At 40.0% G+C, this 24,551-nt stretch overlaps 1 protein-coding gene across 3 annotated transcripts in view; it reads right to left on the reverse strand.

Moving 5' to 3' along the window:
- LOC107307728 (cohesin subunit SA-2-like) overlaps nt 1–24,551 on the reverse strand; it is a 50,914-nt gene that overhangs the window by 4,884 nt on the left and 21,479 nt on the right. For all 3 annotated transcript variants that reach the window (XM_015851241.1, XM_015851253.2, XM_015851247.2), the window contains 17 exons: nt 23,704–23,783; nt 15,480–15,587; nt 13,492–13,600; nt 12,528–12,645; nt 11,722–11,825; nt 11,194–11,286; nt 11,001–11,090; nt 9,753–9,956; nt 8,313–8,389; nt 7,395–7,482; nt 6,459–6,536; nt 4,457–4,546; nt 3,949–4,117; nt 2,666–2,817; nt 1,778–1,879; nt 322–476; nt 95–223 (listed from right to left, as the gene is read on the reverse strand). In XM_015851241.1, coding sequence (XP_015706727.1) covers nt 95–223; nt 322–476; nt 1,778–1,879; nt 2,666–2,817; nt 3,949–4,117; nt 4,457–4,546; nt 6,459–6,536; nt 7,395–7,482; nt 8,313–8,389; nt 9,753–9,956; nt 11,001–11,090; nt 11,194–11,286; nt 11,722–11,825; nt 12,528–12,645; nt 13,492–13,600; nt 15,480–15,587; nt 23,704–23,783 — 1,946 coding nt within the window. The remainder of the gene's footprint in view (nt 1–94; nt 224–321; nt 477–1,777; nt 1,880–2,665; nt 2,818–3,948; nt 4,118–4,456; nt 4,547–6,458; nt 6,537–7,394; nt 7,483–8,312; nt 8,390–9,752; nt 9,957–11,000; nt 11,091–11,193; nt 11,287–11,721; nt 11,826–12,527; nt 12,646–13,491; nt 13,601–15,479; nt 15,588–23,703; nt 23,784–24,551) is intronic.

A 24,551-nucleotide genomic window follows, 5' to 3' on the forward strand; every position in this document is an offset into this window, starting at 1 on the left:
TCTCTAGCACTGAATCACTGAAGGTCAAGCACCCCGCATACACAGACAGACAAAACACAACCTGTGTGTGACAGCATACAAGATCTTAACTTACACTACTCTTTTGTCAGGCTTTAGGAGCTTATTGGAAAATTCACTGATGATTAATAGAAAGCCTAAGTTGGGAGGCAAGCATTTCCCATCTGTTCCGGTAGTTCCTTGAAAGGCAAATTCGATCCCTTCCCTATTAAAAGAAAACAAGAATTGAGTGAGAATCAAGTAATAACATAAAAACTAACAAACTCAATGGTTGTGGGTAAAGCTATGCTACATGGCACATACTTGTGTATCATGGCAACAGATTCTCTAGATCTCAGCTGGTCCCAACCAAACGTTAGTGAAAACCGCCGTGCAAGTTCTTTCATGTTTATGAAGGAAGCAGAAGACAAGTCCACACCAGTACTGCTGTCCTGGCTTTCTGCATATGTCTGAAACAGCTGCAAAAGAAGTCCCAGATCAGCAACCACATGTAATCCTACAGCCAAACAAAGCTTCAGGAGAACACAGAGAGATGCACGCCAAGCAACGGTGAGCTTACACAGACAGAAGCCTTACAAAAGAGCCAGTAAATCATATACTTTAATAGTACACAACGGCAACAAGCAGGAACTCATTCAAAAGGTGCTGCTCTGTCTGACAGATAAGCACAAGTTTACAGAACAGATAGAAAAATAGATGTACATAAAGAGAATCAGCTCCTGAAGGTGATGGTCTCACTGACACCATCTCAAATTGTTGGGCTTTCCAGATCAAACCCAAGAGGACTATTTGCCTTAGTTTTCAGAGTATCAGAATGCAGATATAGCACACAGGTTTGGTGGCAATTTCCAAGAGTGAGGCTTGGTCAAAAGCAAGTCTCAAGTCCAATCTCTACATTTTGGCTTTTTTCCCCCCCAGTACTACATGGAGGTAGCTTGTTCCATTCAACCTGTTAACTTTCAAGGTCAAGCAAAGGCCAGAAATGGTCTGTTGCCTATGTGATACATAAACACAAAGTCCCGACTGTGTCAGCAGAATATATGTAGCCAAATGCTACTTAGGCTTTATCTGGAATCAGATTTCAGGGGCTGGTTCATAGATCTAAGCCCCTGGCAATGTGTGTGAAATAAGCAAAGCTCAAGTATCAGCACCCCCTGGGAAGAGCCTGCTCTGTGGCTTACAGCACGATCCCAAGCTAGCAGCAGTTCTGGTCATGGGCAGAGCTGGCAAAAGCAGCTGCTAAAATAGCTGACTGGTCTCATCAGTCAGCAGCTGCAAAACCCTTCAAAAGAGCTGTGCCCCACTCCCCGCCATGAAAAAACAGTGAAAGCACAGGAGCTTAGAGCTGGCCAGCCACAAACATGTATGTACTTCTTCAAATCCAGTAGGAATTAAGGTAGTCAGTAAAACACAGAGTAATACCCTTAACCTTTGTTAGGGTTAAGAGATGTACCACGTCCCAAGAAACACTCCGTAATCTCAAAGATTACATCAGTCTTAACATGCTATGCCTTTGAAGACTAAAGCCAAAACAGAAATACACATTTTATAACAGGTGCAATGATCTGAAAGGAGCTTAAGACATACAAAAACACCCATGAAAAGAAAGCAAAGTCAAGGAAACAATTTATTCCACGAGGCTTTCTGATTAATTTGAACAATTATGGCAAGGCAGGCAAAAGACCTACCACTGACCATTGGTATGAACACAGCTGTCGTAAAGAACCTCCCTATCCTCTTGCTTTAATCATGAACTTACCTGCTGCAGACAGAGAAAAAGTGTTCTGGCACTCTGAATTCTGTTACTGTGCCTTGTCCTGCTTAGGGTTTCTTTAATTATGTCTCCAAAATCACTGTAGGTCTATTAACAGCAAAAAAACAAATGAGAATTATCATCCCTCTATCACAGTGCTGGAAATACATAAAATACACAACCATGTTCACAACACACAAGCAGCTTATTAAACACTCCCAATATCAGAACACCCAGGCTTTAAAATAATAGACAAAAAATCTACTATTTCATGCATAAAACAATGGAATATTCCTTTAGGAGTAATGTAAAAAAACACAATTGTTGTTACAAAAGAACAAAACCACCTCAGGAGAGTAATAGAGAGCTTTAAACATCTAACCAGTGCTTGCTCAGTGAAGGTCAATACCCACATTCAAGTATTTCCAATGTCCTGTGTTAGTTGACTCAAGGCAGCTGCTCACTCTGGGCTGCTCTTAGCTCTCCTGAAACACACCTCAGAGCAGCTGAAGCTCTACCAGCTGCCTGAGCACAAGAAATCCAGGCCATCTGAATGTGAACAGTGTGAGCTGTATGATGCTGATCACTTCAGCATCAGACACTCCCTAGCCACAATCTGCTTCTCTGCAATGGCCCCTTTGGAGAAAGCAAGGAGCAGATGTTCATACAGATACACTCTCTACTGAACTTTCAGTTCTTTGTCTGCAGTTATGGACCTCTGCAGAGCAAAAAGGAGAGTCTGTTTCAATCTTGCTTGATTTTACAGGCCTTCTGTGATTACACAAAGTTTCTGAGCCATAGCACTATTAACTCCACATCTTCCACAAACAGTGGAGTCACTTTCAAGCACTAAAATGCACTGATAGAGAAAGAAACCTTATATAAAAACATTACCTTCACGTAATGCTTATAGATCTCAGCAGCTGCAGCCATCTCCACCACATTATACACGATTAGCTTGCAATATGCCGCAAGAAGACTCCGCTTTTTGTGCAAGTTGTCAAGTTTGCAGCTTTCGTCCTTTCTCCCCTCCTCTTCTGTCAGGCCTAGGGAAACAAAAGCACTGAAGCTTTGTTCTACTACTTTATTCAAGGTAGCTCAATTTTAATGACCAACTTTCATCTGAATAGCACAGACTCAGCTGCTCAGCCAACATGTTAAGCAACAGATGCTAGCGCTCATTTCTGTGTATGTCAGAAAACACAGGTTTTCATTTCCACTTCAAAGTTTGCAGTCGATGACAGTGAAAGCAAGTTGTTAGCACCATATTCTGCTCTGATCTTCATAGGGATTCTCATTTCCACAAGTCAGAATCTCCTTGTACAACACTGCTCACAGCTAAGGAACAGAGCCAAACATACTGCAAAATAAAAGGCACAAATACAAAAACTGGTAACTTGAAGCACAACTGACCTCAAATAGTCCCATGATTCGGATACTACAAACTCTCTGAGCATTTCTTTCTATTTTATCTCTGCTTTTACCATCCCTCTTGCTGCAGTTTTAACCCAATGCTTCTTGCATATTCACTGTGAGCTGGAGTCCTATGGCGTCTAAGCTGAATACAGAACTCCATGTGAACAGCTGAAGGACAAGAGTTTGACTCAGTATCCAAGGACGATGCCTGGTTTTCCAACACTTGACTGGTGAACTCAGCCTCAGAATCACCATGAATTAACAATCAGTTTTCAGAACACTCCCAAAAGAAACCAGCCTTCACCATAACATTTTCACCTTGGGATCTGAGCCTGTATGAAGAAGGCAAAAGAGCAACAAACACGCAGCTATTTCCAAAACTCACTCCACACTGCCCACATCAAAATCCACTGGTCCTTTTCTCTGATGGCTTGGAAGAGCCCATTCATCAAAAAGGTTGTGCTGTAACACACTGCAAAGCTTCCTACAGAGATGATTAACACCATCTCTATCACCCAAGTCGAACACTCATTCCCCACCATACCTGCATTACATCAGCCTTTCCTACCTAGGAGTGAACTGGCCATAATTTCCTGTGGTTGATCCACTTCAGATACAAACCAGTTAACTTATATTCATTGAACAATATCATAAAGCGGTCAGAGAAAAAAAAAACGTCAGCCCCACTCCAGGAAAGTTAAGTGCAAACAACAAATAACAGCAAAAGTGGTAGAGTCTCATCAGCGATGAAGATACCCAACCTTTGCTTCCCTCTTCTTCCTCCACAAAAACATGTTCCTGGATGAAGAAAAGCAGCTTTTCCTGAAGAGAAGTGCTGGGAAGGTAATCTAGAAGTCCTATTGCTTCTTCATTATTATTTGAATCTTGATGACTCAAAATCAGCAGCCAGTCACAGAGAATCACAAAGGCCTGGATGAAGCAAACAAAACCAATGAAAGACTTAGAGACCGTGTTACTTTTCATGGCAGCTGCAATTTGCACGTCCAACAAACACAACAGGTCAAATCTGGTTTCTACCCTACTTGCTCCTCATAAGCTAAAGACCTCTGTTTTTTATGTTTTTAATGTAACTTTAATTTTCATCTCAAATAAATAATTGAGGTTGTCTACTTTAAAGAGTTTTTTCTCTGCTAAGAGAGAAAAGAGATTAAAAATCTACCATAGAAGGAAATACTGAGAGAAAAGAAAGAAGGCATTTAAAGGAAGGACCGAGCACAAACACCAGTTAAGTGATATAAGAACACAGACCTTTTCTCTTACTTCTTTTTCCTTGTGGTGGAGGAAGCACATGCAAATCTCACTGAAACACCTCAGCTCTCTTCTTAACGCCAAAAGAGTCTTCGAAAAACATACATAGGAAAAGTGACAAGGCAAAGATTTTAGAGACTGTGTTTCAATAGAGAATTTTAGAACAAACAACAATTGCACTTTTATTTCCACTAACACTAATCATTTAATAAAGAACAGCTGACGACATGAAAGAAGATGAAATCTCACAGAAGCAGCAGCCATGAATTTTAAAACTACATTTAATTTTCAGGGATGATAAATAGAACAGATAAGTCAGTCCATAAAAACAAATATTTTTTCCTTCCACTCTGGCATGGAAAGGTGACAAATAGTGCTATGTGTGCACCTGCTGGTGTTCAGGGAGTCACAAACTTTGGTTATCTACCTGTAGATTAATTTGCTCTGATAGCATTTATCCCCTTACACAACCCTCCAAGCAACTACAAGGTATGCAGAACGTACTTCAGTTATCCTTATGAACCAGTGACAATGATTTCCACTTTACAGATGGGAATGGAGCCATTCAAACTCTAATCCATCTCACCTAGTTTTCAATACCCAGCATATGAGTTGCCTTCTGGAAGTGCTCTTCTCTCCCTTCCTACTGACTTCAGAGGGAACTCATTTTAACCACACTGCTAACTCTGGCACTCACAGGCACCTCTATTACTAAAGACAGTGCCCTTGATTTGCCCACAGCTACAAAAGACTTTCTGATCCTTCATCCAGCTGCTGGACTGCACCGAGCTCTGAGCAATCAACAGAAGAGGATTCCCTTAGAGCAGCCCTGGATCTCCTGTTATGCAACTGTACCTTTATAAGAAGGGGGGTCCACCCCATAGCCTACTGAGAAAAAACAGAGGGGGAGGCAAAACACTGCAATAACACCATCAGAGGAGGAGCAGGGAAGAAATAGTTCTAGGGCTGCTGCCCAGGAAACATTCTTTTTTTGCTCTTGGAACTTCTCTCTCTGCCAACAACCAGATTTGGACCTGCAGAGTGGGCCGTAACATTGTGCTTCCAATCAAAGCGTACTTCCATAATAAAAGGCCAACTTAAAAACCGTCCTGCCCCATTATCAGGCAAGCTAATAGTGGCTGGACTGGAAGGCAGAACATATTAGAGCAGTGAGATGCAGACATCCACTCAGGAATGGAATGGGACAGGAATAGATAGTGAATCAGTCACCAAACGGGTAACCTCCCAGCTAGCATTTCTCACTCAAAACAAATGCTCCTGTCACTGTCCCGTTCTGTAGGCACACAAGCACCAGAAGGAAGGGGACAGAATAACTGAAACTGCAGCACTCAGTGGAGTCAGAAAAAACTGCGCAGGTATGCACTCATATCAATATATGCACAAAAGAGTCTTCCTCTCTGTGTGTCTTAAACTAGAATGTCTTCTGGAGTATCTGGTGTTTGACACCATATAAACCACGTAGGAAGGCAAGTAGTTCACTGACGGAGAAACTAGGTTGAAATTGTGAAGAAAGTGATATGTCACATAATATATAAGTAAAACAAGGAAATAGAAATAAAGCAAAGCAACAAAGCTTCCTGGAGTTTTCACTGAATGTTCTTTGTCACCTAAAAGAAGAGAACAACAAACTGTTTGGCAGTGGAACAAGTTCCTTATCTCCATTAAGCACCAGGAATTCACTGCACATGTTCTGCAGTAAAAATAGAGGTGCACTGTTGTTCATTTACTCTCTTGCACACCGAAAAGGCTTAAGGACTTGAAAAACAACAGGAAAAGGAGGAGAGGAAAAGAGGCAGAGAGAAAAAGGAAAGGTAGGGAGAGGAAGGTGGCGGAGAGAGACTGAGAATGCTCCAACTCAGTTTGATTTCCTCAAGAAAATGCATAAATTGTGTTCTTCAGGAAGTTTGCCTCCTTCCAACTATCCGAGAATAGAAAAGCATCTTCAATTTCTAGAAGCACAAAGTGACGTGGAAAGGCCAACCTTGGCAGAATTTTCTGCAGCTGCAGTTAGTTGCCACAGGAGGGAAAAATACGTGCACTGGAGAGCTGGCAGGATCAGCTGCAAATAAAAACATATATGTTTATTTACAAGAAAGGCTTGACAGCAAAAAGCATGGCATTCTGATTGCTGCCTACACAACCACTCCTGCACCGTAAATATCTAGATCTTCAACACAAACTTAACAGGTTTACATACAAGTAAACGTTATCTACTGAGAAACTTAATTACTAAAATGCTGCTTTTGAATGCCTCTGACACCCTTATTTAACCATGTACTACAGAGAGCAGTATAACCACATAACATAGGCTGACTTCAGCTTAGCTTTTAGGGATTTCTCTGCCGTCTTTGGTGAAAGGCAGATTCCTCCAAAGGGCAAGTCAGAGCCGAAGACAAACATTCGTGCTCTGTTGCTCCATCTAAAGGAGCCCACCCTCATGCACTCGCTGCAGAGTCTTGTTCACTCCTTGCCAAATAATTCCAAACTCTCGTTTGAAAATGGGGCCTGATCAACATCTACAAGCACCAGGATTACCTCACCTTGTAATTCCACAATATACCTCCATCTTTGCACACCCAATGTTTGAATTGAGGCAGCCAGGTGAACAAAAGGTTAGAGCTGAGACAAGTAATTACAAACTCTTCTCACTGAGCAGCAATTTGCAATCAACAGGTACAAGGTATTCCAGTGTCTGATGACACACAAACCAGAAGGGGATCTTCACAGTCTAAACTATTTGATATAATATTTAATATTCACTGATTCCAATAACTTTATACCAAAGCCTCAGTTTCCCAGACTGAGAGATGGAAACAGTACCTTTCGCATACAGTATGGATACATAGCATTATTATTTTCTAATTTTCCTGCTTTCAGCAACTCAAAGTTCTTTTAACATTAAGTATCAGCAACTCACCAGTACAGACAAATTCCCATGTTCCATTTCAAACTGCAGTAACTTTAAAGTCTTGTCATACAAATTCCACTTGGTGAGATCATGAGCACTGCAAAAGAGAAAACAACGACATGCTAATCAAGAAATGAAATCTCATCTGACCAAATAGGTTTAATGAATCCTACTTTTGCCTTCATCTGATGTAGAGCAGCGACTTTAAATAAGTGTCACAGGGGAAGGAAATGAAGCTTTTCATGGCTAACTTCTGCAGCATTTAGTCCAGAGCCTTACAGTTTGCATTCATGCCACAAAACTGTATGTGAGGAGAGGAAACAAAAACAAAACTTGCTTCCATACCTCTTCCTGACCAACCCATTCACTAAGTTCTCAAGAAGATAGAACAAAAAATTCCTTCATAGAAACTTTAGAAGAGTGTTTCTAATATTCTCAGATGTTTGCAGCTCAACGTAGGCTTTGCTTTGAATAACCACAGTAGCACTAGCAGGGATAATGTGTGAATGTGCACAAAAACTTCTTTACAGTGAGGGTGACGGAGCACTGGAACAGGCTGCCCAGGGAGGTGGTGGAGTCTCCTTCTCTGGAGATATTTAAGACCCGCCTGGACGCCTACCTGTGTGACGTGGTGTAGGGAGCCTGCTTTGGCAGGGGGGTTGAACTCGATGATCTCTAGAGGTCCCTTCCAACCCCTACAATTCTGTGATTCTGTGATAAGCAAAGGACACATGAAGCAGAAGGCCATTTCCCCAACTCTGTTCAGGAGAAACTAAATCCTGTGACATCTCTCACAGGGGTCATTTTCCTTCCCTTGTGAAAATCTTACTAAACCCAACAAGCATGAACAATTCTCACTTGACATCTGTTAAAGCAACTCTCAAGTATGTGGGAAAATAAAACAGCATTACGTAAATAAAAGCTCACTTATGAAAAGCTGCTATTCTTCTCAAAGCAGAGTGCATCCGGGAAATTTCTTCTGCATCCGTACAAAATCCTTCTTCCTAAATTTTGCAGGTTCAGGAAAGAGAAAGGAATTAGCCAGCATGGGGCAAAGTAACTGCTATACTTTCTTCCCGACCAACCCAAAGGCTTGAACTACTCTCCTCCAGCTCTCCCCAGTCCTTACACCTTCAACTATGCTACTTACACCTTCCTCTATAGTAAAAAGAAAGCTATATGTAGTCTGCACGGAAATATTCCAAGTGTCTTTATTAATACTGAATCCACAGCAGCCTCCTACAGCACTGCTAATGGTGTAAAGCTAGCAATTTAGATTAATACAGAAGTGCTAAACTTCACATGGTTGCTAGGTAAGCTAACTGTTCACATGGTGCTGACTCTCCTTGCTTCCAGCTGCCAGATCACATTCAAAGATAGCTAAAAATACATTAAATACTTTCCCATAGATGCAATTGCTGCAGTTTCCACAAGGATGCTACGTGATTATGGAAGATGGTATATGCAACCAAGAATTACAAGGGAGGGGTCGCAGGAGAAAAATCTCTTTATTTAGATATGGATTACACTATGAAGGAGTCGAAGAATCCCCTGGTCTAGCACTTATGTTATTTCTCGTAAGTACACATTATCCCACATTGACACAGATATCTATTTAAGACCACCAAAATAAATCCAATCTGAGGTTAGGGAATTTTTTGGCTTGACACATTTTACAATATTCCAGGGTCCAATAAAAACCTGCCAGTGTTAACTCTTATTACATGGCACGACACCTGTTCGTGACGGCACAGTTGATCAGATCAGCTGCAGGCTTCTGTTGTTCAGCTCAGCCAGCAAGCTATTCATATCACCACCAGCTGTTTCTGCTTTTTAGAACTAATGAAAAACTCTGAGGGAGACTCTGCAGTCCTCCTTCAAGGGGAAAGTCATCATTTCAGAGACCCCAATGCTATGCAGTCTGCATTACTGATTTTTTTTTCTTCTACAGCCAAAGTCAAAGGCGTCTTGCACATAGTCAAATATGAAGTACAGAAACATACTGCTTGTGTGAAGAACAGCCTCATCACCTATAGATCTCTAGCGCTTCTTAGCTGATCTTATACAATGTACCTTTGACATTTTAATTCTACAGTTGGGGAACCTGCCTCCAGAATACTCAGAAGACATAAAATGCCCCCCCTGCTGCTGTGGACTACCTCATATATATATTATTTTCACCACTCCATTCCTGCTACTACACTCACTTAATAAAATGTAAATCATCAGTCATCTTAGAAGAGCAAATCCACCTTTGAAAGCTCTGCTCCACGCAAACCAGCAGGCAAAGAATAATTCCCTTTATTTTTTCCCCTTCTGTTTTCACATGGAAACAGTCTGTTTATCTCCACAATGAGTCACACTCACCTTCTGCCAGAAGCCATCTAGTAGCTGGTTAAGCTGTCCCATCAACTCATCTATCAGCTGAGTTCGGGCACAATCCACCTTGCTGTAGATGGCAATTTTTTCACTGCAGAGGATATAGTAAGTCCTGGAGGAAGCCTCAAGGACAGACAAATCAGAGTGTTTGGCCACAATGTCTTTTATCTCACTCAGCAAAGCATCCAAATGCTGCAAGTGATAAAAAGGGTATTAGAGATAAAATGTACGTAAAACCACTTACACTTCAGATATATTTCACTTTGTCTATGAATCTCACTATTTCACATCTCACTATTTCACTATTTCTATTTTTTAATCTCACTATTTTACTATTTTATTTCATGTTGGTCATACAACCAACATGAAATAAACGCCAGTCTAAGGAGCAGAGGCGTAGGACCAGTGGATATCAATGGGTTTATAGCTCTTTTCCATTATTATTGTTTCCAGATCTTCCTAAAAAATGAAGTAACTGTTTTAAGTTTACTATAATAATTAAGCCAATGTTAGGGAATAAAAATGTCTTTCCAAAGGAAAGTGGTGCCTCCAAACAACAGAAGTCATCTCCTCTGGTAGCAGAAGATGGAGGCTGTTTCAGATCATACCAGCTACAGAGATCTCCACCCTCACTGAGAAGAGGGAACTTGTACCATGCCACTGACTCTCTCTTCCAGCTACCATTTTGTGCTGAAAGTAACTTAATATTACCTCCCTGCAAACATCCTTGCTTAAGGATACCTTAAACCATTTCAAAGATTCCATCTATCCATTTCTGACCACCCCTTTCCCATCAGCAGTTCTACTGTCTCTATTCTTATCTTTCAGTTACTATCACCCCCCAGCAGCTGGGAGTCAACCTTCAAGGAGAATGAAACCTATTCCGTGGTGAACTCCTGGGAGATGGCAGCTTAGCATAACCCACAGCATAACCCACCCTCCTTCTACCCAACACTGAAAAACCCCATGGCAGGCCTATCACACAAAACCAAATATCGCCCACTGGGACCAGTCGCAGCATATCGGATGATGCTGACAATCGACAAGCACAAGGCTCTTCTTTGGCAGCCCCAAAGTGAAAAGTAAAGCCCAAATAAGACCACTTTCCTCAAGGTACGAGGCCATTTATTTATATTTCAACAGGCTTGTATTTGTTCCAAGTCACACAAAGCTCTGTATACTGTCACATAAATTTAGCACATAGCACATGCACCGACTATCCCAATTCCTATTCACCTTCTCTAGATGTCCCGTACTGTAAACATCTAGATCATAATACTGTGGGATATGCAGAAGATTTGCCACTTTTTGTGCATCTGTTGAATACTGCAGAGAAAATGAAACAAACACAAAAACAACAGGATATGAGTGCACTGCAGGAATTTTAATGAAATATTTAACATGCATTCACAGAGCAGCTGTTAGTTACCTTTGCCAAGAGCTGAGGAAGCACCATAATAAAATGTTCAGTAATTTTGGTACAATCTTCTGATTGTATTTTCTTCTCTTTTACTGACAGAATCTGCAGACAAAGCATTTTGTTTCAATTATAAAAATCTCTTAGATCTGAGTGGAATTTTACATGTAAACCAAGGTTAACATAATGCCTTGATCTAAACCAAATGAAGCCCATATTAAGATACTACTCCATGGAGACAACCAGATGCTTTTTGATTTTCTCGTTAACCTTAAATTACATGCAAATCACTGGACAACTATATTGCACAGATAAAATGTTCACCACTTGACAATAACTTACTTCATATGGCTTTTCTCTAATGCTCATCCCCTTCAACATCCACCACTAATAAGACCTACAGGTCAATAGACAACACACCATTTCATAAAAATAAGCCATTTTATTCCTGGAGATATAGGAATATGCTATTTGGCAAAGCACATAAGGCAAAAAATAAATGTGATCAAAGCAGAGTGAATGAGAATAAGACGCACTGACTTTTTTGGCTGCACCTCTGCCCACTGGAGGATGACCTTCAGCTGCTTCTCTAACTGTTGCGAGGATAATTTCAATGAGAGCACTTTCCTGAGCATCATTCAGCACTGTAAATAAATCAGTCTCCTTTCAGCATCACACAAAAGAAAAACAAAGATGCATCAAGAGCTAATGAAAAGCCTACCCATTTATCTGGATAACTGCAGAAAGACACTATGGAAAGATGCTGCTAAACAAGCACTTCAAGCGTGCTTGATTTAATTTGAAGAAAATTATTTTCTACCTTTAGTGAACACAGCAGCAATTATTTGTCTCCTAAGAAAACATCTTAAGGCATCCGGGATATCAACAACACATACAGCTTAACTAAGGCTTATCCCTACTGACTACCGTCTCATTTAGGATAAATCTGCTTCTTTGAGCTCCAAAATGCTTTAAGTCATTGGGTCTGCAGACTTGAACTTCAGTCACACAACTGCCTCCTGTTCCACTAAAACTTCTTTAGGACTCTCATCTTTTGGGCAAACAAATGAAAGAAGTGAATGCTACTTAAGCTTACTTACACAAGTATTCTTGCAAGGTTTCTAAACTAGTGTTACATAAATACTGAATACTAAATAAAACAACTATGTTGATACAAGCATCACATTGGCAGTGCACTGAGTCACATCTGTTTTGTGGCTCTTGGGGGCCACAATCTGGGATCAAAGAGCACTACAGTATGGAACGGTACTAAAGTAGCTGAGGCAAAGTTCAAAAACAATATCAAGAGATTAATTCGGACAAAAATAACCTCTTTGCTCACCCACCTTTTCCATCTCCTTCATCATTTTTTAACAGAAGAGTGGTCATGCATTCCCAGTCCTTCAGGAATTTGCCTGCCCAGTCCCACAAGCTGTCTATGAGGTATGCAACATGTTTGTGTAGCTGAGGATTAAAAATACAAGCTTATAGAAGCATCAGTAAAAGAAACAAAGGTTCATATGTTCCTCTCTTCTTTTTTCCAATTACAAAGTTGTCATTCAAACATACATTTCCATACAGTATTCCAACATATTTAGTTTAAGGCTGATCAACATTTAAACAGAACCTTCAGTCTATTACAAAGCAAGTAGGGAAAAAGAAGCAGAAAAAGCAGGATAAAAGCTTTTCTTCTCTTATTATGGTATATTTCCTTTGTAATTTAATTAACCTCTCTAAAACTACTTTCCGTATTGCTTTTATATTGCTGCTCGTACCAAAAAACCCAACCTTGGGACAATAAATAAGTTGATATTTTAGACTATGTCTGAAATTCTTTACACATATATGCAAAGTGGCTGTGCCTGAGACACTTTGACCGGACACAGGTCAGCACCATTGCAAAAGCCAAATAACAAAGCACAGCACTTAATCTGATAAAGTCTCAGAAAAAACTACTCTACTCTTAGTCAGCACAGAGCCGTGATAGAGCAACCCTTATCTGCCTGCACTAAGATGTAGACACATACCAAAACCCATTCACATGGTGGGATTAGTCCTTTAAGTTGCTTTCAGAAGCTGCTTCAGCTTTGATTCTCTTCATTATCATAGCTGTAAATCAATCTTAAAACAACAGAACAGAACCATTCAATTCTGTCTTCATTAACAACTCACCCTACAGAGTGAGAACATCCCAAATACCAGTATCGCAGAGCTCATGACTAGAAATACCCTCCAAATGGAAGCCAGTACTTAATTTAATATGCATCGTTGGAACGACAAGGTTTACACTGCAGGGGCTGTTCTCCTCACCTCACTCTCCAGGAAAAAACATATCAATCTTTTCAGCTGGTCAGCTTTTGTTCCAACCTTCTTTTCTCCCTTGGACAAAACTTCTTCACCTCCCTCATGACTAAGCAGCCTGCCAACAGAAAAAAAAGCCAATTCAGTTCTGCCACATTTCCCCATGTACTCTTTCACCAATAGAACATAAATTTTTTCAAGATCCCCACGACTGTATTTTTTCTAAATACATACTTACTCTAAATCATATTAGACTTTCTTAGGAGATGAAAGGAAAAAGAGATTAGATTGCTTTCCATTATGAGAGATCCGCTGTCCCTGCGGATGCAGAGATAATTTCTGACAGTTTAACAGGTACTCTGCCAACTTTCTGGACGACAGATGCAGATTCCACAGTGTTGAACATATACTGAGGTAGACATTTTCTCATATTCATACAGAAGGAGTTATCTCTAGGCTGAAATTGAATGTTAACCCAGTAAAAATACTGCTACCCAACCACTATTGTACATCTTAGAAATAGCACAGCACCTCATATTTGCAAGAGGCAATTTACCACATAATCAATTTCTCAAATACAGTGGAAAAAATGCCCACAATATATTTCTATTTTCCTCTTTACCCTAAATGAATGAGAACGCACTGCTGAGAAGAAGTTCTAATCCCAAAACACATACAGGAAAGCCAACCCCATAGATTCAGAGGCCCAAATGGCTTGGATTTAAGAGCTGGATCACACTACTCAGTGTCAGCATAAGCTTCTGCTGGTATAATTTATGCCAGCTCTGCAACTAATTGACATTAAAAATGCAGACACTGAGATTTCATATATACACCAAGAAGGAAAAAAAAAAATCCTTTATATTGAAATTTTTATCAGTATAACTAGGAAGAGGAGGTTGTCACTGACATCTCTATCACACCGCAAAAGACATTTCTGCGCTAGTACCAGAGAACAACAGGGCAAAGAACAAGGAAGAGGTTTAGAGGGTCAGAGTGTCTAGGCTGCACTGGGAAGCTGAGAATAAAAAGTCAAGTTACCAAGGCAAATCAGCTTAGTGGCAAAAGTCAGCCATGTTCTGGGTGGAAAAACAGCTGATTTATGATAGAATATTGGGTCAAGCAGAAAATGTTAGCAGATGAGATAGAAGATTCATCAAGAGAGAAATGTATCTTCTTTTGTCTTTCTGTTGGACATGGCAACACAAACTCTGGAACAGTTCAGCAGTTCAGCTAGATAGGAGCAGGCAGCTTCGAGGAGATTCTGCATCCATGAAGAACACAAATCATTATTCCCAAATTTAGGCAAAAGTCTTGCCTAAATAGTTTTATTTTCATTTCTCTCTGTAACATAAAATAACAAAATTACTTTTCTCAGCCACAGAGTTAGAAAATTTATTTCTTCTCTTTTTAGCAGGCCAGCTCCATTCACTTCATGCAACCATTGTTCTAAGAAGCCCATTTATAAGACTTACTCCTGGGGAAGATAAACCCTGTGCTTCATTAACCTGACAGAAAATTGGGAGGGCTTTTTAATCTGCTGCATCTCTCATTGTTCAAAGCCTTTACAATGTACGAGGCAACTTCCAAAGGGAAAAGAGGAGGCCATTTTTGTGATTAATCACCAATGCTATGGAAATGCAGCAGATGCCAGGTGATGAATTAGCTTGTAAGAAGTAAGCAACAGGAAAAGAAAGAAGAAAGGAGGCAGGCTCTCAACACAGGATGGTATCTGTGGATCAGTCAGTTGTTTCATATTCTCTGTGTTAGTCTTGCAACGTTTCTCATGCCTTCTGGGGAGCGCTGTGCAGGGAAACAAATGATTACCCCCAGACAGCATTTCTCTTCTGATTCAGGAGAAGAAAGCACATCTCCTATCCTCATGGTATATACTTCCAGCAGAAAAAAATGAATGCTTAATATCCCTCTTAAATAAATCCACCTTCATTCCGAAGCAAATGAGAATATGCAAGAAGTAGGCAGGCAGGCAGAGATACCTTTTATAAAGGAATTCCCCAGCTGCTACTGCAAGTGGACGGTGCGTGGTATAAACAAGCTGGTATAAGGTTTCACAGTCTTCAGCTGATAACACATCCTCGCAGTTCCTAGGCAAAAATAACAACGGAAGTTATAGTTCAGGTTTATCTGCAAAGAATACAATGAATGAGAAGTCTAGTTTTATTGGACCTGATGCTCCATAGCCTTGCAACTTGTTTACATAGCTAACATTTTGTAGGACAGATCTAAACACGTTACCAAATGGAAATGAAAGCATTTTTTTACTCATTTTGTAGAGAAATTGAGGTCTGCACAAGCTATGAGTAGTAAGGCCCACTGTATGGACAGAAAAACTTAAAACATAATTAAGGTTGATCAGTGGCCATGATTAAAAAAAAAAGTAATAATGACCAAAGAGGAAAATGATGCGTCTACTGGAATAGGCTCCCCAGGGAGGTGGTTGAATCACCATCCCTGAATGTGTTTAAAAGCCATTTGGATGTGGTGCTCAGGGATATGATTTAGTGGAGGGTTTTTAGAGTTAGGGTACTATGGTTAGGCTGCAGTTGGACTTAATGATCTTCAAGATCTTTTCCAACCTGGATAATTCTATGATTCTATGCTTCGATTATTGTCATAGAAGACTAAATAACAAGAAGCCTTCATCTTGCAGTACAAACTCCTCCAGAGTTTGTACTAATATTAAAACATTAGTACAGTATTTCAAAACTTGTACTCCGTTACACTGGGCCTACACAGAGTTGCACACAAAAAGAAATCAAAATACATACTTGATAACATGCTTATGACTGCAACCTTTCTGTCCAAACACATTGAAAATCATATCTATTTATTTTTTTGACAGCCATTCAGCTACAGATTTTTAAACATCACACACCAACTAATAAACTTAGAGCACTCTATGAGAGTTAGCAACACAAAATTGAAGCATTGAGTTTGAATAATCCAAAGAGGAGATACCAAAGAAACAAATACCAAAAGAAGTGCTACAGTTTCAAACCACTTGCTTTCTATCGCAATTGCAATGTCATTCAACTAAGCTACATGAGAACGAAACAGAAACATAGGAGATCCTTCTGCTCTCTGCAACCAGGTGAAAGACTTCTTATTTATTGCTGTGATCAGTTCCCAGCAAGTGACAGTATAAAACCATTTGCAGCTGCAACCCAGCTCTGCTTCTAAAACTGAGGATTTGTACTTTCCATTTGGTGGGACTGATGTCTTTAGAAAATTAGCACCCCTTCCTGTGCCTGCCTGTTTGTCTCCAATCTGAATACATCCTTTAGTAATCCCACAAGTCACAAGGCCCCAAAATATTGTCGTCAAACCTGACTGAAATGAAGCGAGCTCTCATTAGGTGAGAACATAGGGGTGTTGATTAAAAACATTTTTTGTAGCACATGCTATGAGCTAAAGAAACAGGGAGGGGGAAGCGCTCATTTCTCAAGGTCCACATCTTCTCATTTATAGAAGTTGAAACCTCATGAATTTTATCTTTACTGTCTATTTATTCGTGTATCACTTGAATCCTTCACAGTTTTTCTCAGTTTGTTTATAATGGTCACTGGCACAGTAACAAGGTATTTAAATGGAACTGCTGATGGTCTGCCTCCAAAACTGATGGGTCAAACCTGCATGATAATGTTTGCCCTCAATCAAAAAGAAATTCCAGCAGGTTCCAGCAGCTTCTTTTAACATGCAGCTCCCTTGAGTGTATAGTCGTGGTAACAGAACAAATAGAAAGTGCTTGGAGTATATGTAGATATCAAGTAACCAGTACAAAGGAAAATGTTCATGTGATTCTTATTCAGCCATCTAAAGAACTGGGGGGGAGAGGGGGAAATATGTAAAAATACATTTATTGTTGTTAAAAAAGGAGATACTGAAAGAGGTAATGTGGTGCTTTGGCATTTCTGAACAAGCATTGGTGCATCCTGAGACACCATGAATGTTAGGGAATGAAGCTTCAAAAAGAAGAAATGTTGGTGTAAACACACTGTGATATATGATCTAGAACCATGTGGATGTGACACTGAGGGACATGGTCAGTGGGCATGGTGAGGGTGGTTGGACTAGACGAAAGAAGTCTTTTCCAGCCTTAATGATCCAGTGATATTTGAATTTACTCATCTTCACAGGCCTTGAGCTATCTAACCCATTTAGGCAAAGTGCTCAGTATGATGCCTGCAGTCTGGGTAGAAGTTACAGATTTCCCCTTTCTAGTATGAATGAAATTCCAACCTCCTTGTTTTTAACTTTGTCTTCAGAGAGGTTAGGACTTCGACTCACTTACACTAGACCGTAGCAGTGTAATTTCCTCCCTCCTCACAGCAAGAGTGGGTCAGTTGCAACAGCCCTGACCATTTACTAAACAGCGCTTAGCATCACAGAAGCAATGGAATAAGAGGAAATGCTCCTATGAAATATCACTGCTGTCCACATACTGTTCAACCACTACTCTCTGTGAGATAGCAAGTTTTATACTCAAAACTCCCACTCATGTGAGAGCTTAGAGGGTTTTACTTGCCTCTGGAAGTAGCAACACTTGGCTACACTGCTACAACTACCAGTAATACCAGTACAGTAAATCAGTGCCTTTGTTTTTACATACATAAGCCAATAAGCACGCATTCAAAGAATACCTTAAATACAGCAATAATACTGCTGCAAATTTACAGCCCTCAGAATGCCAAGCAACAGATAAAGGTTAAACCAGAAGTGCCTGCCAGTGTTTAGGTATCTAAAAATAAACAGGCATGGCCTTCCACATACCAATGTCATGACACACCGTTTTCTCTGTGCTTCAGCGTGAACATAACATAGAGAAGCTGGGATCTTCTAGAGAGAGATCACAGATCCATTTTGTTCTGCCTATGGCACCAGATGAAAGATTTCCTGACTTGCCTTTTGTTCCCTTTCACTGCACGAAAGAGACATGACTATACATGACTGCTGGAACCACCTGTTGTGGTCTGAGCTACTGCTTATACCAGGGATAACAATCAAAATCACAATAAATCAAAAATACACCCGATGCACTTCATACACACTATCCAAAGCTTTATCACTTCACTCTTTTTGCTCTTAATGACAGGAAAAGATCACGCAGAGAAAGATTTGGCACTTGTGATAGGGACACTGGTAATCTAAGCTACAGCACCTTGAAAAAGAAATAGCTTATTTTGCATTTAAAATAAATTCTAATTAAATAAACAAATCTACAAATACACTGCAAAATCACTACCATTGTATTAAGCACTGCCATCCAAAAAACACCTTTTGATAGCACTCTGTTTGAGAAAACAGAACACATTAGTTGATTTTTATACTTAAAAATGTTACGTTCTTCTTTCCACCCTGCTGTCATAGCAGCATTCTGGTGTTCAACAAGAGAGGAGAGAGCAACATGGTTGCCATACTACAGCATAACGCGAATACTTCCCCATGCACTTTAAAATAGGGCTAAGATGTTGCAGCACACTGCAATTCCATGGCTACGTTGTGACAGAGGACAGGGAGAAGCACATTAGAAAGGTGCTGTATGGTACTATGTCTAAGCTGAGAAACATAATGGCAGGAGACAGGAGGCATTCCTTATTTTCTGTTAGTTCTTCAGACAGGAAAGATGTCAGAACAGACACAAAGGTTCTTGTATAGAGGTGTTAGATGACAACAAGTTGCTGAAGGTTAACTTCTAGAAACGTAAAACCCTCCAGAAATGGGGAAGAAAAAAAAGGAGAAGGCAGAGGAGACAGCGCACACCTTGGTTACATTTTGGTCCTTCACTTTTGCTTTGCTTGCAATAGGCTTGACTCTTCTAAATGGCAAAGCGCTGCCCTAACTCCACCTCAATAGGAGAGTGGGCCTGGATGAATCACAGAGGAGCTGTGAGGAGCTCCACGCCATTCCCTAACAGCCTTTGAGCCTTCAATACAACTTGACTTCTTCTCTGAATAAAAGCTTCCTGAATAACCTTGCTAGATGTATGTAATGCATTTGCCTATCAATTTCCTTTCTCTTCTTCAGTCCACAGCTTAGCTGTGAAACAAAGCCTATAGAATCACTAAGTTCAACTCTCCACTGACTCTGAGTTGTCAACTCCAGTTTTCAAGAGTCTCCTAGAGTGTAGGCCCTCTATCTCCAACCTAAAACACCCATCCCAGTCTAGCTGAGAAAAAAGAAGGGAGATTAATATTTCTTTTCTATTTTAAGAGCACAGAGACTATGTATTCCTATACGACTTGGGCCTTCTGTGCCAAGCAGAACACCCAGAATTAACAAACCTCAGTTTCCTGACCTTTAAGTTGGATAAACCCTACTTACCACTGTCAAAGCACTGAAGTGAGAATTAATGTATTTATCAGCTCCAGTAAGTAGTTTAAATGAGTTCCCAATGAGTGCAATATACTCATAGCTCTCACTGAGGCAGCTCTTCCAGACTTCAAATTTCAGCGGTTTGTGTTTAAAACTCAGTTTAATTTCCACTTACATTTAACTGTGATACAAGGTAATTTTCTCCTTCTTTGCTCTTTACATTTCACACTGTTGGTAAATTTGTGCCCTTACGTGCACTACTTGTAACTGAAGTAGGTGAATGCAGTTATTTAATTACCTTTACAGCCTCTTCCAAACTCCCAACACTTTCAGCCACTGAAGTACACAAAAATGAAACTGAATTGCCTGGTGGCAGCAGTCCCCCTGAACTAATTTACCTACTGAGGGACAACATTTGCAGTAAGATTCTCATTGTGACCCCATTTTTTTCTCCTTCCTTGTTCTATTCCCTCTCAAATTCTTTGCAACATAAATGCTAATAATTACGTATCATTCAGTAGCATTAATAATTTCTGTTATGCTAAGCCTCATGGGCTCATTCAGTTTCAGGATCATATCTATAAGAGTAGAAATCCAGCAGCCCAAAGAGCTTGGCATCCAATGGAGACAACATACAACAAAGAAGAAAAGACAGCTCAGCTTAGAGGCAGACAAAATGAAAGCACAAATACAGACTGAAAACAAAAAAGAAACACAAAAAAGCAAGTATATGCATAGCAAGATGGCTTTGAGTTGGCACAGTTATGCGTTGGACTGGATGATCTTTTAGGTCTTCTCCAACCTTGGTGATTCTATGATTCTTCTGTTTAAATAAAGCAGTACATTTAAGTGAATTGAAAAGATCAGTGTTTTCTGTGTTTGCCTGGCTGAAAAGATAAGACTATAAAGGTCAGCATATACATTAGAGATTTCATGGGCCAGCAGTGCACAGAGTAGTCACTCTCTCTATATTACAAGCAATATACAGTGTATATTCCACAGCAGTGACATGCAGTGATGGTTAGGAGAGAGTCATTGCTGATACTAAAATATATGCACAGCGAACTTCAAGTGCAGCTGTAAAACATCACAAAAACAGTTAATTAGCAAGAAGTCTTGCTACTACATCTACCCATAAAGACAATAAACGAAGGTTGCTGATACAGTATTTTTTGCCCAGGAAGGTGATAAGAGCACTGAACAAACTAATTGGAGGGAAACAAAGTTACTCCTGGTTTTGCCTCTCCCTAACACATACCATTAAACTACAAAACCTATTTCAAGCTTAGAGTCGTGTCCTACAGGTCAGTACCTGACTGGCTAAGTTCATGCTGTTTTTTGTTTTGTTTTTTTTTTTAAATAAAGACTTCTTGTTAGCTGATTCCACGATTCCAAATCAAATATAGAAAGTTCTTACTGATGGATGTTCTTACTTTAAAAATGGAAATGGTACCTTTAAAAATAGAAACTTGACCTGAAAGGTCTTTCGCACCTCACTAAAAACAGTAATTTGGGCAACCAGAATTCACTTGCCAAATCTGTAGATGGGCCATCCCCAATGAGAAGCCAATAGAGCATGACTAAAAGCTGCATAAACACTGATTACAGCAATACATACAAGATAGCTTCTGTAAATGGCACTGCTACACCTGTTACTCTTTACAGGCAGTGGAGACAACGTCCACAGCCTCACTTCATGCTTTACTGCATGCATCAGGCAGCTTTGCTGTTCAACATCCAGGTACCAGTTTTGAACCATGATCATAGAATCACAAGGTTGGAAAGGACCTACAAGATCATCTAGTCCAATCGTCCTCCCTTTACCACACCTACATTAAAACCATTAAACCATATCTCCTAGCTCCCTGAAGCACTTATCTTTCAGTCTGAAATGTTTTGCTTCCACAACATCAGCAGTGAGTCCCTCCTGATATCTGTAGGTACTGCAGCATAAGCCTTTCCCCTTGCTTCAAGAAAAGCAACTCAATGTGGATTGTTACTAGCAAATCTGTAGTGGAGACTGTATTGACTACATGCTCTTCACAAAGGTTTTATAGACTGATCATTATCTACCTTATCAAAAAGAATATCTATCACTGAATTTGCCCACTATGCCCCCAATTCCCATTTTCATTATTACAGTAATTAAGCAAAACCAGCAACACTCAAAGCAATTGGGAGGGAGGAGGACAGAAAGAAGGATGGTTACACAACAGAAGAATGTATTGCTAGGACTCCAGGCAGACTAGCTGAAAACAAAATATATTCATTCTGACAATGAAAAGTTCATCTTATGATGGGAAAATGTCATTGAGAAAACTTTAGCTGGAACTTACACTGGAAATCAAAGTGTACTAAAGAAAAATCTGGGGGAAAAATTGCTTGATGAAAAAAGAAACATCGATCAAACTTTTGCAGTTCACGTTAATGAGAACATGATCACGCATAATAAAGCCAGAGGCAATAAACAGCTGCACAGCCAATACAGCACTTGTTAGTCCAGATACAGAACAGGGACAGCCATAACTGGTGTTCAATATCTTTGTACTTCAACAATGGTGTGCTACTCCTCCTGGCACAAGGACACGTTACACACAGACACAACACTGTTTTGTTCCAACAGCTACACACCAGAGAACCAACTGATGTAGAAAGGGATATTGTAAACACAGAAACAATATAACCCTATCTACCAGCAGTGAGATCCAAACAATGGTACTTCCTTCAGAAGAGCATGCTGCATTCATAGTCGTCACATGCTGTTCTGATGCGTATGTTGGAGCAACCTAGAGAAATGCCACTCAAATCAATGGAGTGTGAAATAGGAGTGTGTCCAGACTATACAGTATCACTTCAGTGTATAAACGTATTTGAAATTTAATGTATATACCTAGAACACCATATTATTTGGTCCATTAAGTTCTGCATCCTCTTCTAGCAATGACCAATACTTCTGGCTTAAACGGATAACCAATTGCTATTGAACAATGCACCATGCTGTACATGGAGACAAGCAACTGCATCAGCAGAATCCATCTTAAACCCTGAAACAGAAGAGACACTTACAGACTCCCCTAAAATCTCAACTGTATTAACAAGGAAATGCACTGGGCTTTTGGAATCTTTTTTTTCTTTCTTTTTTGCACTCAAAAAGAGGCACAGAAAATTTACTCTTTGGGTACTTTGCCAAAACAGTTGTAAAATAAACATACTGCTCAAGGATACATTGGAATAGGACCCACATATTTCTATTATGTTAGTCCAGTTTCCACCCCCTCACCCCCCCCCTTCCAGTCTGACATCACCTTTTCAATCTATGGCTGACCAGTAATTTACCAACAAAACAACTTTTCTGTTAGTTTTTCACTTCAGCCAAAAGATGTCAGATATTTACTCGCTTTCTGTCAGCCTATTGCAGGCTTAACAGCTCCCAGATTCTCTGCCACGGAGCAAAGAATCTGGTAGCCCAAATTTGAACAAAGTTCAATGCTTCCCAAATGGGGGAAGATGGCAAAGTTCCCTGAGCTCCTGGTCAAGATCTGGAAAGCCTGGGACAGAACGTTATATGGTGGGGGCTTCCTGAAAACAGGCAGACGCTCTATTTGAGAAAAGCCAACATCAAAACGCTTTGGAATTTACTTTCAGGGGAAGCGTTAAGATAAAATCAATGCCGTTCTTATACTGAAGCTGACTGCAAAGGTTTTCTTAACACTGGTGCTTCCCACAGAAAGAAAATGCCACGTCTCGAGCAGTTTTAACTGTAATTCATATCCTGCTGGGACCAATCGTTTCCCAGCATGTAAGTGATTACAGGAAGATTCATCAGAATTTTATCTGGATCTTGTTGCCATTAAAACAATACAGTAAATTAAAAAAGAAATTATTTACTGTGACATAAGCATCAAGAGTTTCATGGCTTGAACTGCTACTTCATGGTCCTTGTCCAGAGGCATGGACACAATTCGATCCTAATGGATGTAAAATGACAATAAAAAGATGTAACATGTTTTGTTCTCAATAAACATATACTTTTGCTACAGCTAGATCATCTACACTAGTAGAGCAGAGATTTATTTTTATTTCAGCAGCTATTTCCTAAGAGACACAAGGCAACTTGATTACTACCAAGTAGTTCCCCAGCCCCTGAAAATTAACAGCATGTTAATTTTTTAACTGAATTAATCATGCAGTAATATGGTATTTCTTTTTCAGATGTAATGTATGCGTTCACAAGAAATCAACTACAGTCTACAAATTAAAAGTGACTGACAACTTGTTTCCAAGATGTTACTACTGACACTTCAATATGTTAAATGGAGGTAAGCCTCAAATTACAAGCATTATATAATCAGTTCCTCCCATCAAAAATAAAGTGTGTGTACCTACACATTACAGAAGCCAATGTTTTGCTGGAAAGATACAATTAGGAACTGAGTCATAAAGGTGCTTCACAAAACAGCAGCAATACTCCTGACCTCTAAAGTTCATATTATTATAACTTGGTGTATATACAAACACCTTAGAAAACAGTAGGTTTCCTGTCCCGTGTACCCACAGACTCACTCCGCGGTGCAGTCTATATCTTCAAGGCACATTATACCTTCAAACATGCTTGTTTCAAGACTAATAGCTTCCTCAGTACACATATCATTTCTAAATGTCTACACCCATTTTACTTTGCATCCTCCTTTTTCTAACAGCCCAGATGCAAGGTGTGGAAGTCCATGAATCCTGAG

This window comes from Coturnix japonica, chromosome 1 (genome assembly GCF_001577835.2).
Source record: "Coturnix japonica isolate 7356 chromosome 1, Coturnix japonica 2.1, whole genome shotgun sequence".
NCBI classification, from domain to species: Eukaryota; Metazoa; Chordata; class Aves; order Galliformes; family Phasianidae; genus Coturnix; species Coturnix japonica.